Source organism: Nomascus leucogenys, chromosome 17 (genome assembly GCF_006542625.1).
Source record: "Nomascus leucogenys isolate Asia chromosome 17, Asia_NLE_v1, whole genome shotgun sequence".
NCBI lineage: Eukaryota > Metazoa > Chordata > Mammalia > Primates > Hylobatidae > Nomascus > Nomascus leucogenys.
The window spans coordinates 55,260,108-55,276,439 of NC_044397.1; the positions used below are offsets into that span (position 1 = coordinate 55,260,108).

Genomic DNA, 16,332 nt, shown 5'->3' on the forward strand with positions numbered 1-16,332 from the left:
GAATGCATTTTTCCATTGAAAACATAGTCCGAAGTAGTCACTCTAGTGTGAGTTTAGGCCATGTAAGCTTGAAATGCTCAATATTTTACTTGAAAAATGGTACAGGAATATTCTTGCAACACTGGTGACTAGCAAGTAAAAATCAAATGAAATGGAAATATTTAAGATATATCTTGAATCACTGTAATTAAATGAAAATTTGAGATGAAGAGAAGATATATATATATAGATATTTTTGTGTTGCCTCTAAAAGAGATTTATAAAACTTTTAAGCATTTTAAAGTTCATGGAACCATTTATTATAACTTAATATCATTTAAAATGTAGAAGGTTGTTTTCGTCCCACTAGGGTATATTATTAGAAAATACTTTCTTTGTTGTTTGCAATTTAAGGCCTTTAAATGGAATGAAGTCAGGGAGAGAAAAGAAAGGCAGCAGAGTAAAAAGAGAAAGAGAATAAAAAAGAGCAATAGGCATTTTCTTTCCTCCAGCAACTAGGGACACAAACTGGAGTAAGGACAGGAGAGGGGGTGAAAGGGGTTGTTTTTAATTTTTAAGAAGAAAAGAGGTGTTGAGGGCAAAGAGGGCAATTCTTCATCATGACCACAGGGTGGTGATATTGGCCCAGAACAGTTTGGTTGCTGTTTTGCGGGGGAAGGCATCAAGACCAAGTAGCCACTTGTGTGAGGAGGATAGTCACAATTCCAACACTGGGGAGAGGGGGAGAGAAAGAAAGACACCAATACCTTATGGACACATTTGCATAAATATAGACAGAAAGTGTATCCAAGTGAATATCATCTCTTTTATAAAAACTGTGACTATCATAACATTAACACATCTTCACATGCAGCGATTCTTACAGACTGAAGGCTTCACTGAAGGGTCTGCTTCAACATATGCTCTGGCTGACACCTTCCTCAGACTTCACAGAAACATGTTTTAGGATGCATTAGCTTACTCTCAAGTGTATTTGACTTCTCAAAATACTTCAACAATGTGATTCTTCAAATCAATATCATTTCTCTGTCCAATACCATAATGTTTTATATATCCATAAAAGCTCACGTGTAAACAGATATGCATACATAAGCATTTACATGTACATACATATACATCTCAAAAAGTAGGTATCAAGCTATTGCTTTAAAGTGGAATCAAAGGAATATCAGTAAAATAAAGATTTCTGTAACTTTTATAGGCTGGAAAAGTAGCCAATCTAGTTTGTGAGCAAAAAGATGTACTTTGATACTGTTAAATTCCTTAGACACCAGATAGTTTTTGATAACCAGGATGTCAGAAACCTGTCTTTAACTGTTATTGGCACTGTTCAAATTAGAGCCTATAATTATAATTGTCACAGTGTTACCAAATGTGACCTGTTTTCTGATGTTGCTTTATAGTATTAGAGAATTTACTAATACAGGTCCTAAGGGATTATCAACTTGTATGACTTTAAATATTCAGCTCCCTCTACATTTTTAAAAGCACTCTCTGTTCTTGAAAGTACTCATTTGAGGATGTTACCCAAATATATTTATCATTTATCAGCTCAATATCTAAAAAAGAAAAATGAAATTCACATCTGTTTTTTGGTTTAACAGCTCAGATCAGAGAAGGTCCTGCGGGCACCAAGCATGAACAGTACGTTGGCTCCAGCAGCGACGCACCACAGAATAACGGCCTGGAGGCCTGCAATTTTCTCTTCTCAGTTCTGAAATTAATACTCCAGAACCACAGATGAAGAGCATGTCTCCTTCTCCCATCCCACAAAATTGTAAAAATTATCTTGAAACCATGTTCAGTTCTTTGTTGGTGACAGAAAGTATGGCCATTTTATCCTCACACTCAACAAAAAGGAGATAATCACAAGAGTAATCTCAAAGCTGTCCAGCAGCATCCGCGAAGTAACAATCTCATCAGTGCTACTGTGACTCCAGCCCTTACTGTTACTCCACTGCCATGCTCCCAGGACACCACACAACTGCCTAGACCTTCGTTTTGCACTTTATGGTATAAATACCCAAAAATGATATGGTAGGTGTCTAATGAATAAACAGTGAATATTTAATGTATCTCGGACGTTGATAACGGAACATGCATGTACGATATTTACATGATAGGAGATGAAGGCATGCTTTTGTTTTCCAGAAGCAAGGCATATACTTACGAGAGAAAGATTTGGGAATTATTGCATGGAAATCCCTAAAGTCATCAGCCCCATATGTAACTGCAATAAAAAAGGCAAAAAGAAAGCTGGGTTGTGATTCCAGGAGAGAGATATAGTCAGAGTCTAACAGAAAGCATTACTTTTTTTAAAAAGAACGTTTTATTACTCAAAACCACTGTTCAGCTACTCATCTGCTATTGCTGGCCCTCCTATAGGCAACAGAAAAGTAATTACTCATGAACAGGACCACAATCCCCTCAGGTCTTAACTCACAGCATTATATCCCATAAAGTGGTTTGGAGCAATTACTGATGGGTTCAACATCTTAGAGGGTGCAGCCCCAAACATTCTAGAACTGTGAGAAACCAATCAGCAGCTCCAGTCCAAACACTCAGGCTCCTCACAGAGCATCTCCTGGGACAGCATGTATCTCCAAAAAAGTGCGTGTTTCTTAATGAGCTGATTGCATCACAAATGTTCTTCATTCAGCTTTTTCTTAGAAAGTGTTCATAGAAAATTAGAAAATGCAGCACATTGGGTGGGGGAAAAATTATTGTTTTCCCCAACCAGCAAAAGAGCTACCCCTTTCGGTGATTAGTCCTTATCAGCTGCTTTCATAAATACTATCACTGCCTCAAATCTTCAGGTTTCTATTCTCTGTCATAGGACAGTTTCCCAGCATGTTCCTTTTTCTTCAGATTTGGCAGATTCTGCACATGTGCACACATGTGTACACACACACACACACACGCACAATCTTTTCCCCAAGAGTCACATCTCAGTGACTGTTAAAGTTACGTACACAGTGTAGCTGATAAATTAAACTTGTTGGATGAGTTCCTAGGTTAGCAGAGTAAAGACTCTGAGGTGACCTGCAGGGAAGCAGACCTATTGAACTTTGCTTAAACCAGTGTTTTCCAGACTTATCTGACCACAGAACCTCCTTCTTTTCCCATGAAATTATTGAGAAATAAATTATTGGGATAATGGGCAAACATAGTTTGAGAGACACTTTGAAAGCTGTTTCTTGAAGTGACTGGCTGAATTATTTCCTAGCAAATCCTTACTCTTCATCTGCTTATTTTATTCCCTGGTAGCCCAAATCTAATGGATAAAATCAATATTATGAACCCCATCAAACAGAGGTAGCATAAACTGATTGCCTCCATATGGATGTGCTTGTTGGCCTGCAAACAGCCAGTTTTACAATAACCTTTGCTGTTCTTGTTATCTTCATTGAGCTCCAACCCTTTATATAATCTGTTTGCCCTTAGTTATTCTGCTTTATGAAGCTGCTAGCATCTCAATAATGGGAGAAAAACCAAAGATGTTTTAAAGGGTATGTATTACCTTTTGCAAATAGGAACATTACAATGGGTGATAGAGTACAAAACCCTGACTAAACACAAAGCACTGAGATTCTACTTAAACTGCTGATCATGCCAATATGGTGCTTGAAGATGACTTGCCTTGAGAGTTAACTTCCTAATATATCCCTGCAGCTCTACAGCCAGAGCTCAACCACCTGCTGTACATATCATGATGACTACAGCACTGGGGATGTCTTCATGTTTACCAGTACCCTGAAGATTAAGGAGCTAAGAGGTTAGATCTGAATGCAATGTGTCTGGAATTTGTCTCACCAGTAGAAAATGTAGCCTTGTGCAGTCCTGGGTATCAAAGTGTAAGCCTTGAAATACCGAATTCTGTCAAGACACTTCCCACTTCACACATTGGCATTGAATATGAAGAATACTGTAATATATTATCAGACATTAAATTTTTTTTTAAATTAACTTTTAAGTTCAGGAGTACATGTGCAGGTGTGTTATACAGGTAAACTCATGTCATGGGGGTTTGTTATACAGATTGTTTTGTCATCCAGGTATTAAATCTACTACCTGTTATTTTTTCTGATCCTCTTCCTTCTCCCAACCTCCATCCTCTGATAGGCCCCTCTATGTGCCCACGTATTCTCCTCATTTAGCTCACACTTAAAAGTGAGAACATCTGCACTTGGTTTTCTGCTCCTGGGTTAGTTTGCTAAGGATAATGGCCTCCAGCTCCGTCCACGTTCCTGCAAAGGGTATGATCTCATTCTTTTTTTATGGCTGCATAGTATTCCATGGTGTATATGTACCACATTTTCTTTATCCAGTCTATCATTGATGGGCATGTAGGTTGATTCCATGTTTTTGCTATCGTGAATAGTGCTACAACAAACATATGCGTGCATGTGTCTTATGGTAGAACGATTCATATTCCTTTGGGTATATATGCAGTAATGGGATTGCTGGGTCAAATGGTATACAGGTCTTTGAGGAATTCCCACACTGTCTTCCACATGGTTGAACTGATTTACAATCCCCTCAACAGTGTATAAGCATTCCTTTTTCTCTACAACCTCACCAGCAACTGTCACTCTTTGACTTTTTATTAATAACCATTCTGACTGGTGTGAGATGGTATCTCATTGTGGTTTTGATTTGCATTTCTCTAATGATTAATGATGATGAGCTTTATTTCATATGATTGTGGGCCACATGTATGTCTTCTTTTGGAAAGTTAGACATTGAATGTCAATCACGTTTCAAAAGAATCAGTCCTTTGCCTAGTGTAATTCAAATTTACTTGTTGATTTTTGTCCCAAATATGTGGTACACAAAATTGTTTAAAAAACAAAATATAGCTGTACCTATTAGTTTGCTTCATGTCTCCAGAGTAATGCTGAATTGATAAGCACTCACCCTTCTTCCTGTACCATCCATGTTCATGCACATAAACTCCTGGGCTCAGTAAAAGAAGTGTGTACTATTCTAGCTGGACAGGTAATTAATCATGTACAACAGCAAATGTGGAAGCTCACTCTGTTCCATGCTAAAGTTCAGTATCTTTTGGGAGCCAATCACTGGGAGCTCTGTGGATGCCAGGTGGGTAGTAGAGGTTTTGTGGAAGCTGTTTTTATCATGCTTGAGAGGCACTGGAAGGTGTGTAAGGTACTGCAGCTGCACACTGTACAGGGACACACATAAGTGTGTTTGTGTGTTAATGCAAATATACACACACTCACCTGCACGTGAAGCATGGGGAGTAATGGTGTCCCCCCAGTGAACCAATTCCCAAACAGTCAATCAATGATTGGTCAAGTGCAACTGCTACACCACCTAGCCCCGCCTCCTCAGGGACCTCACTGCTCCAGCAGCTAAGCCTGGCACCCTTCACCACACATCCAGGGTAGGGACTGAACAAAGTCACAGAGCAGGTGAGTATGCACAGCAGTCACTGAGAGCTCCTCGCACTCCAGGAGCCAGCTGGCCCCAGGTCTGTGCAGTCTGACAATATTCCCACATTGCTTCTGGCAAGCTGCAAAATGAGTCATACGATCTGCTTTTTCTCACTCACTTGGAGAGGTTTGTAGGTGCTGACTTGCTTTTGCCCCTGAAGACAGTCCTGCCTCTAAGTTGACCCTCTTGCTTGTCATAAGAAGCAGTCACTGTGGGATTAGCGAAGCTATTATTCAGTGATTGCCTCTCAACCTTGTTCTCCGTCCTTTAGTAAATTCAGGACACTGTTTAATAAAAGGGTGCAGATAAAACAGGTGTTAAAACTTTTTTTCTCAGTTTTCTACATTTTACAAAATATATTCTTATCAAGAGCAAATTTAACTCATTTGGTAAGAATTTGTATTCCCCAAACTCTCATGCACATTTTCATATAAAATGCTGCGAACACCTTGGATTCTGAATCCTATTTGAATTGCCAAATTGATGAACATTATGGGAAAAATGAAATACCCACAAACCACACTTTTCAGTTTGCATGTAGCTGTGCATAAAATTATAAACTTCTTGTACCATTGTCACTCTGGGGAGAAGCTAAACCTACTTGAGATTTTCAAAACTAGAGGGAGAAGATCTGATCTCTTTCAAATGTGAGAACACTGACAATTTTCTGGGAAAATCTGTCTAAAGGTAAACACATTCAGATTTGTATTTAGGAAAAATTTATAAAATTTATAAAATTTAGAAAAAATGCTGTCATTCTTTAAATCACATGAACCTGTTAGTCACAGTGAGATCATTAGTCTATTATGACCTTGTTTGAGTATGGTTTGTGGTACCTTGGCAATGCCTCCAAATCTAGCGTTTCATGGCAGGGCTTCCTGACCCCGTGACTGAGCTAGTGAGAGTCACAGGACAGGACAGCAAGGTGGAGGTGGATGGGAGGACCAAGTACCCCAGACAGAACACCACGAGCCACACTTCTGGAAAGCACGAGTTAGATCCTGAAGAGCTACCAAGTCAAGATTCTATGAAAACCTTTCAGACCTTCTGTGGATGGATACATTTGTTTTTAGACCACCCTCCAGTGAGGAGGCTCAGAGTCTTCTCATTGGAGGAGAACACTGGCTGCCATCTATGGACTGCGCATGCACACTCAAGGAAGGTATTGTTGCTCCAGTCTTAGAAAAGAGGCAACTAAAATACAATCAAGTTCAGTAGGACCCAGGGACACAGAGCTGGGGAGTGCTGGCTGGTATAAGTCTCACATCTAAGCTCCCCAGGTCACTGGGTAACTCCTCAGTGGCTCCTTTCACCGCTTATCCTGCGGTCAGTCCTGATGATGTCAACTCTGCTGCCACTTGTCTCCTTCCCACTCTACCAGCTCCTTCTTTTCAAAAGTCAAGGGTCACACCATGCAGGCCACGATGTCTTACACTGCTCTGGATCCTGGATGGCCCCAGCATAGTACCTTCCACCCAACAGGCACACAAAAGTTTGCAGAAGAAGGCAAGTGGAAATATGTCCAGGGCCCCTGTCTGGGGGCTCCACCAGGGCTTCATCCTCGTCAATCTGCTCATTTTTCCCTCCATGCCTGGAACACGCACACCCAAACCCAAATCCCCATCTTTTCTCCCAGACCCAGCTCTCCTATGTAGCCCACGCATGTTGATGGTGCTTCATCTGGATTCCATACATTCCAACCCACAGGGAGCTCGCCTCTACCCTTGCCTCTCATGGCCAAATTATGTCTGAGGTCTTTGGAGAGGTCTCCATTCTTATTGTTTTCCATCCACATCATATCCCAGCATGGCCATGAAGCCCCTGCCTTTGCCCAGCCAAGGCAGCCCAGCCTGCACCACATCCTGCCTGTGTTTCCTGTCCGCCGTCTGGCATGAGTTGGTTTGCTTGCATCATGGGGACCTTGCTTTCAGGCACCCCTCTCAATCATCCTGCTCATTGCCCCAAGATTATCATCCTCAACCTGCTCTTATCCGGTCACATCTGCTTCCAAGTTTTCCATGGATCTGCACTGTTACGACAAGAAAAAAACCCTCCAGTCCTGTGTCAAAATACCCCTACAACTGGTGAGCAATGAATAAACTTCTCAGCAGGTAATATTATTCAGATAAGCAATAGTAAGGGTGAACCTTATGGAAAAATGCTTTAAAACAAAAAAGAGAGCCCTGTAGCTAATGTTTTAGTAGAAAGCCACATACAGATAAAGATAACATCTATCTTCTTGTCAACAAAGACTTCAAGACCCATAGGATTAGCTACAACCAACCAACATTCACCACGTTTCCCAGATGGGAAAAACAATAGGGCTAGTGCTTTGCAAGTCCACTGAAGGTGAAAAAGAAGGCAGGAAAATGCCTTCAGCGCCTGCAAACCCTGAGTCTGTGCAGTCTCCCCTTCAGCTGCAAATGCCCCTGGCAGACACTTACTCTATCTGGCCATGGGGTTGAGTGGACCTTCCGAAGAGCCTCACTTACCCTCATGGTGTTTCAAGGATGAGTGTCAGGTCGAGGGACAGTTTTGGTTGCTTCAAATGGGACATGTCAGTGATGGCCAAAGTCACTATGCTTTACTTCAAATCCCAGCTGTTGGGGCTACCTTCCAGGGCAGATGATTTGGAGAACTTGACAGAAGATTAGGAAAAACCAATGTCTGGCCCTTTCTCTCTTCATGTAGCACAACTAGGCACCAGTCCTATTTTTGTTTTTGTTTTATTAACACAATTTTAATTGTTCACAGTGAACTAATTAAGATAGAAAAAGCTCCAATTAATATACCTATGGCTTAGAAAGGGAGAAATGGGTACTTCTAAAGAGTACAAGAAAGAAAACAGCAGGTTCAAAATGATGGCTCTTTTATGGGATTAGCTTTTTTTTCTTTTTTGAGATGGAGTCTTGCTCTGTCACCAGGCTGGAGTGCAGTGGCATGATCTTGGCTCACTGCAACCTCCTTCTCCTGGGTTCAAGTGATTCTCCTGCCTCAGCCTCCCGGGTAGCTGGGACTACAGGCGCGTGCAACCATGCCCAGCTAATATTTGTACTTTTGGTAGAGATGGGGTTTCACCCTGTTGATCAGGATGGTCTCGATCTCTTGACCTTGTGAGAAAATGCTGGGATTACAGGCGTGAGCCACTGTGCCTGGCCGGGATTAGCTTTTAAATGATTGTTTTGGTGCCATGTGTAATCTTCCTGGATCTTGAGGTTGGAGCATTTCCTCAGCTGCCCTGCTAGGTCTGTTTCATGTCAACCAACTTCCGGGTCCAGGATCTCCATACAACAATTTAGGGGAAAACATTCAACGGGTTGAAGAATAGGCTTAGGGATATTTTACCAATGTTGTACCCTTCTTGCTTACTCTTTTTTGGAAGAAATACTACTTTTTTGTAAAAATGATATTTGCTGATTCTAAAGACACTGAGTAGACAGAAGCACTATGATGGCACCTCTAGAAATTACCCCCAAGTTTTATAATTTAAGGAGAATCATATGCAAAGAAGAAAATGGAAAAATGATAATGAGAACGGAGTAAGAAAGCTTGGTTCATACTTTAAAAGGAGAAGGGAAAGGGACATTCAGGCAATCAAGAGGGGCTGAAGAAAACTAAGAGGGCTGGAGGAACAATGATTAGATAGGAAGGCTCTTGTCGGGGATCGTGGCAGGGGTGAAGAGTGTGAGGTCCTCAATATAAGTGAAAAATGAAATTCAATTTTGTCATTCCAAATTTTATTCTAATAAGGGAGATTTGTACTGGATCACATGGGCCAAAATGATAAGGAAGGGAAATTCTACAAAATAACTGGGCTGCCCACAAGAGTGTGGGCCACGCGGTCAGCAGGAGGGGCTTGGCGTGTGTGCGTGGAGAGCCACCTTTCCATATCTAGGCCCTGTCAGGACATGCTGGGGCAGCGCCGGGCAGAGCCACATGGTGATGACTGGCTGTGTTCCCTGCCACATGGAGATGAGAAGCACAGCAGGCAGCGCGGAAGGGACCTGGGGCTGCGGAGCTTGGCAGTCATCAGAGTGTCTGCAGCGTGGGCCACAAGGCGAGAGCCTTTGATCAACTGTTTAGCATGTGCTGTAGCTGATGTAACTGCACACGTGTTTTAGATGTGGTTTTCCCAGTAGCACACTCTTACAAAAGCAACAGGTTAAACTGTTGCTGCCGGTGTAAAAGGGAGTTTGGCAAAGTGAAGGACTAAAGACTGAAGGAAATGTTTTGACTGTTAAGCTGGACTTGGCTTCCTGAAATGGGGTTATCGTATGTGCATTTCACACGTTCTTGAGGTGTAGGACATATCACTTCTGACTTCAAATGAGAACAAACATGCAAAGAAAGGGCTGAGGAGTTTAAATCCACTTCTGTGGCCTTTGTCCACCTAAGCGATCAACTGAAGAGAACTCCGGAGGCTGCGCTTGGCTCCTCCAAGGGCTCTGCAGACAGACACGGCCATTCCCTCTCATCCCCAGGGCTGGCAGGGTGTCAGCCTCAAAGATTCCAGAAGCCCAGGCCCTGCTTCAGGGAGGCCAGAGATAAGTAATCTCCCCCAGGACACACAGAGGGTGGATCCTCTGCTGTCCCTCCCTTCCAGAAGCCCAACGGGTCCCTGTCAGAATTCCAAGCAGAAAGTGACTCAGCACAGAGGAGGAGGGACGGGAAGAACAACTCAGTTGCCCTTTTGATCCCGCCGCTCTCAGCCATGGGTACAGTCCTGCACACTTTGTGTCTTTAAGTGGTTGCTAATCTTTAAGGAAGGAGTATTTGTGTAGTACTCTGCTGAGAAATCCTGGGAGTCAGCCAGCCTCTGGTGACCAGACCCCACTACAGGTGGAGGTCAAGTCTTCGGTCCTGCCTTGGCAGTTTCTTCTGCCTTCCTCCCAGAAAGTGGATTTCTCAGGCACGAGCTCAAGCTGTGAGCCTGGTGATGGTAAAGATCAGAGTGCAGGCAATCTGGCATAACTGTAGCTGAACTGGCTGTCTGCAGAGGAAAGCAAGAGGCTGAGAAGCGTGGAATTGGGTGGGTGCACCTGGTCTGGTGCACTGGTGCACACACATGTGTACACGAGTGATCACATGTGCACATGTGTGTACATGTGTACGCACATGTGCAAATGACACACAGAGATCGCCCTTTCTACACATATATTTAAAAAGGCAGCTCAGTAAAATCGACTCACAGGTAGAGAGTCCATTATTTACTATGACTTTTCCATGCAGAATGACAGCAGCAGAGCCAAATTAGGCAGCAGTCTCCACTGTTCTGAACGTCAGATCAGCTCCTCCTCACTCTGTGCACATTCCCTCGCCTGCCAGCTCTGTGGGCAGAAGGCTGCAGGAGTCAGATCTGGTCTCTACAAGACTCAGAAGTCAGGATGAAATTCATGTTTCCTCCATTTCTTAACTAAGAAGCACACCTGTAGAGATTTCTGAGCAAGGAATTGTGACTTGTGGCAGAATTTATTTTATTTTATTTTATTTTATTTTATTTTATTTATTTTATTTTTTGAGACAGGATCTTGCTTTGTGGCCCAGGCTGGAGTGCAGTGGCTTGATCACAGCTCACTGCAGTCTTGACCTCTTGGGCTCAAGCAATCCTCCTGCCTCAGCCTCCCGAGTACCTGGGACTATTGGAATATGCCACCATGCCCAGCTAATTTTTGTATTTTTTTGTAGGGACAGGGTTTCACCATATTGCCTAGGTTGGTCTCAAACTCCTAAGCACATGTAATCCTCCCATCTCGGTCTCCCAAAGTGCTGGGATTAAGGGGTGAGCCACCGCACTTGGCCAGAATTCTGTATCTTGATAAGAAACTCACACAGTGGCTGTGAGAAGACATAAGGAAGGAGATGTGGATACTTGAGCTGTTTAACGTTTCATGTAAACTTATGTCTAACCAGGGAAAAATAAACTCCAAGGGCCTTGTAATTTATAGTTCTCTTAAGGAACTCTTTAAGGCTTTTTTTTTCTTTTTCTTCTTTCCCTTCTCTCTTCCTCCACCTCTCCATGGTCGTCTCACTATTTCCTAAAAAGCCCTGTGCTGTATAAATGCTAGGCATATGTTATTTTATTTAGCCCTTATAATAAAGCCTTGGCTTGTGAGCCATCAGCATTGGCTGCAGCACCCTGCCTCCAACCACCTGAAGGTGTTTACAGATGGCCTCTGCCTCTGAGTAGCTCTGGGGTCCGAGCCACGCACAGGACATCACCAAGCCTCAGCTTCCTCACGTATGAAACCAAAGAAAATGCCAGCTTCATGTCACCATACAGCTGGAGAGTCACAGAGCAAAGGTGCCAGGTCCCCGCCATTAGCTGGTGCTCAGGAAATGCTGGCTGCCCCTCTCCTGCCCCATCCCACAGCCTTCACGCGAGATTGGCCCACTACTCACACAACTCCGGCTTCCTGGCACCTCTGTCAAAACCTCACATCTCTTAGGAAGAACCTTCAAATGTCATGTTTTTTCCTAGTAGATACCAGCTGTTTCTTAGGATGAGAGTGTCTCAAAAAGTCCTGTCCTTCACATCAACAACACTTCTTCGAAGTAAGGGAGGTTCCTCCCTTTCTTTCCCATCTTTCTAGTTTTATGATTCAACAACCATTTACCAGGAAATATCTGGAAACGACTAATTTGGGTCACACATTCTTCCCATTTACAAATCGAACAAGTAAGAGCGTGTAACATGTAAGTCAAGTCATTTACCTGGTTCCACAGCTGTTGCCATGTGACTCCAGGGGCTTGCAACCAGGTGAAGGTGTTATGCTATGTCCTTCCTAGACATTAACTTTGTTAATCCTTGAAGCAGCCCTGTGAGAAAAATATCACCCCCACTTTACAAATGAGAGAAACTCCGACTCAGGATGGTCACACGACTTGCCCAAGGCCAGGTAAGACTGTAGCAAAGAAGACTGGAGGCCAAATTCGTGGCACTCCAAAGCCCATTTCTTTACTCGCTGCCTCCCTCCCACTCCACAGGTCCTGAGCTGACTTCTCCAAGTCTTCGCATCCTAGCTGTTAATGAGTTTATGAAATGAGGCCCTCTGAATAGCCCACACTACACATCAGGGAGGACCACCTCCAACCTGGGCATTCCACAGATGTGTGTGCAAACCCCGAGGGAGTCTCCAGAGAAATTACAGAGGGAAAATCCAAGATCTGTCCAGGGATGTTGCAATCTATAAACAGCAGGAGGAAAATGCATCGAAACTCATGTGCCACGGTGCACAGCAGCCCTGGGTACTGGGAAGCAGCACATGTTCTTAGGAAGACAAGGTGTGCCAACCGGAGGGAGGGGTGGCAGGGGGGTTGTGAGAAGTCACAGAAGGGTGACATTCAAAATGAGAAGCAGGAAGAGGGAATCTCAACAAGTCGAGGTGTGGGGCCACAGCAGGGTCAGCAGTGGACTTGGGGGATGGGGTGGGGTGGTGGCTGGCTCAGAGACTCATGGGGACAGTTATCCCCAGGATGCAGGGCCTGGTTCCAGAGGCCTTGGAAGCTGAGATGAAGTCCCCAGGCAAGAGGAACTGTGAGAGGTCCCTGCTTGTGCGGGTCCTGCGGTGGGAGGTGGTTTAAGGGAACTGGTCTGGGGTTGGGATGGAGATGCCTAGAAGAAGGAGTTGGTTATAACACTCCACAGGCAGAGAGAGAGAAGTGGAGGACCAGCAGGGTGGGCTGGGGAAGTAGGAAGATCACAAGTGGAATCACACACCTATGGCCCTCCGAAGCCCGGTGAGTCAGTCGGCAGTCGGGTGCAGTCATCCTGCTCTCAGTTACTCTAGGCTTTAGAGCACCACCAGCCCAGTGACCACGAGACCCCAGCTTCCAGAAGACCCGACAGTCGGGCCTTCTGCCACCCCGTGATCTTCCGCCCTTCCCTCCACATCCAGAGGCACCGTCCCACCCTGGTCTCCAGGAGATAGGGCCCAAGCACAGCGATTGTGACACTGTGCTTGTGTGTCATCTTGTAACTGGGTTTCCACATCCTCCTGGCCGTATTGTAAAAGCCCTAGAAGAGGAACAAGAGCAAATAATGAAATATAGGAATGCAGGAAAAGAGGAAGCCGCCACGAGATACCAGCCCAACCGAAATACAAAGAATTATGGAGAAGTGACAGAAAGGGAAGTAAGAGTAAGGAATTGCATTGAGTAGCTTAGCAGAGTGCGTGCGCGCACACACAGACAAAGCCATGCACACGCGCACACAGCCGTGCACAGACACACCCCACAGACACACATGTACACACAGACACACACAGAAACACAGGCACAGAGACACACTCACACACTCTCACAAATTTACACACACACAGCCTTTCTTGGGTCTAAATCAAACTGCTAGAAGAGTATGAGCTCTTAGTTGTCAGCCTTGGAGGGACAGTAACAAGTTCACTCTATGGTCCAGCTGGCTGGGAGAGATCATCCAACTGCGCTGGCTCTGGGCCATCTGTCCCCACAGGGTACTAGATCCAGAATTTCCTGATAGTTCTAGAAGGCCATTCTGTTATTTTTCTTTAGTATTTACAAGGCCAGAGTTAAAATATGGTAAAACTACCTTACATTATAATCAAAAACTTAATTTTAGGGCTGAGATGCAAAGTGGACCAATGGAAAAGAAAACATAAATCTATTGGGGTAGATGCGTTTAGGGACCCCCACATCATTTTTTAAGCGAGGAAAACAGGCAAGGAGAGAAAAGCCTGAAACTGAGGGAAAATGAGAACAACACAGTGAATTCACCCGTCTGTGGCATTTTCTGTTCGTGGAGATAACCAGTGGCAGAGCTCTGAGTCAAAGACATCCCCACCGAAGGAGCGTGGAGGTTGCTGAGAAAAAGTCCTTATCTAGCATTTTCACAGGCATGTGGCAGGAGGGGCAGGACAGCCGGGAGGCCTCCAGCCTGCTCTGTTCACTGTGGCCTCAGAGTTCACAGGGAACACTGCCTCCCTAGGGCAGGTTTTTAAATGAATGCACCGCTTTCCCTCTTCCTTATTTTCCAGGAGAAACACTGGCTAGCCCCAGAACTCTCACTGTTCTTAGAGGAAACTGCTGATCATTTGTTGGAATTAAAATTTGACTGGGACTTTCTGAGGACTGTTTCTTTCCATTTATTTATTTATTTATTTATTTATTTGCAAGCTAACACATTAAACTTCGGAGTGAATTAAAACAAGAGAGACTGAAGATTCAGTAAAATTTGGACAAGAGCATTGGCCACAGCCCCTTAGCACGCAGCCCAGTGGGCACAGGGTTTCCAGTGGACGGTGTGGCCCTGCAGAGTGGGGCAGACCTAGCCAGGACTCTCTTGTGCTCTCGCCTCTCATCTGGCGGCCAGGCTTCAAGGTGGGAGTTGGCCAGTACCCCGACCCATCCTTATACATGACACTGACTGCTCTCAACCTCTCAATAGCTCACTGATAATGATGACCACTCTGCAATCCAGCTGGCTGGGCAGGATCATCCGAGTGCACCCAGGACCATCTGCTCTCACAGGGTACTAAATCTAGAACTTCCTGATAGTTCTAGAAGGCCATTCACAGGTGCCCTTCCCCATGTGAATTTCCGCCTGTCGGGAAGGAGAGCTCAGAAATCTCAGTCATTTGCCTGCAGAATGGAGGAGGCTGCTCAAGATTTGCCTGATGGAGGCTGAGGCCACTCGGGAGACAGGCACGAGGCTGGTCATCTCTACCTTCCCCCAAGACCCAGGCCTGTCCCCCTCCTCACCCGAGGACTCTGTCTCAGAAGCTTCCTATGGGAATCTCCTGAATAGGTGTCACGAAAGGCATTGCCACGCATTATGTATTGTTCCTACCCAAAGTGACATTTTTGATGCTGAAGCATAGTACTGATGCTGTCCAAATGCATCACTGAAATCCTACGCTTGAGTGTCTTCCCTCCTAGATAAACTTCAGCGCATTCAACAAGCTGGAGGGGAGGTCTAAGTTTCTGCACTAACCACTCTCCATCCCCATCATGGGGAGACAGCCCGGTGACCACAGGGCCTGTAACCAACGGTATGGATTGGTTACTTTAAAAATTCTTCACCGATACTAGGGAAAAGACAAGCAGAAATGCTAGAGAGGGTAATGGAAGACCTGTGACTCCAGGATTTTGGTGTTCTCTTTTTGGCAAGAGTATTTCTCATCTCTCAACCTTGACTTTTTGTTCTGTCTTTAAAAACAAAAGCGTACAGTACAAAGACTGCTGCCCTGTCTTTCTGCCTTGTAGTATCTCCTGCCAGCCACCTCTTAGGCTCCCTTCAGGCCTGTGTTCAATAAGGGGGGCAACCAGAGCCCTCGCCCCAGCTCCGCCCCTTGCTCGATTTCTGCCCTGTGCCTAGGAGGCTTTGGAACGGGCTCTGTTCACACAGGTGCAGCCAGAAAGCAGAATGATGCTCACCTCCGCCAGGCTGCCCTGGCTAGTGGGGCTCTGGTGGGTTGGAAGCCCGGGCACCCACAGCAGTGACCAACTGGATGACACACCTTTGCACTGGTTTTCCATTTTCATCCTCCCCTTCTCCCCAGGATCACTATTCATGAACCAGCTGCTTACAGCACCTGTGTTGGGCTTGCTGTGGAGGGTGCCCAGGCTGCAAGAACCACTGATCCTTCCACACCAGGGAGAACTGCTAAAGACGCACCCTGCAGGCACAGAAGGCATACCACACCTGGGGCTTTAAAATCTCGAGTTACAGATGAACCTGGCAGAGCACACAAATCAGCGCCCTCCAGGATGATGCTATGGGGGGAATTCTGCCTCCTCTATGTTCTGACATCATTCCAACCTTTACTAAGATCCCAGCATCCTGGCTTGGGGCCTGCCTGGGTCCCAATGTGGCATGAAGGGTCTGCTTCTTGTAACTGAGGTGCTGGG

The 16,332-nt window shown here is 44.9% G+C and overlaps 1 protein-coding gene across 7 annotated transcripts in view; it reads right to left on the minus strand.

The window, feature by feature from the left end:
* The window catches only part of IKZF1 (IKAROS family zinc finger 1), a 99,697-nt gene that overhangs the window by 34,567 nt on the left and 48,798 nt on the right, over positions 1-16,332 (minus strand). For 2 of the 7 annotated variants that reach the window (XM_012496957.2, XM_012496956.2), the window contains exons 4-5: positions 2,171-2,230; positions 394-710 (exon numbers count right to left, since the gene is read on the minus strand). The exons of 4 other annotated variants lie outside the window; for them this stretch is intronic. In XM_012496957.2, coding sequence (XP_012352411.1) covers positions 697-710; positions 2,171-2,230 — 74 coding nt within the window. In that variant the 3' untranslated portion in view covers positions 394-696. Of the gene's footprint in view, positions 1-393; positions 711-2,170; positions 2,231-16,332 lie in introns of those variants that run through there. One more of the 7 variants, XM_030796423.1, reaches the window with a different exon arrangement.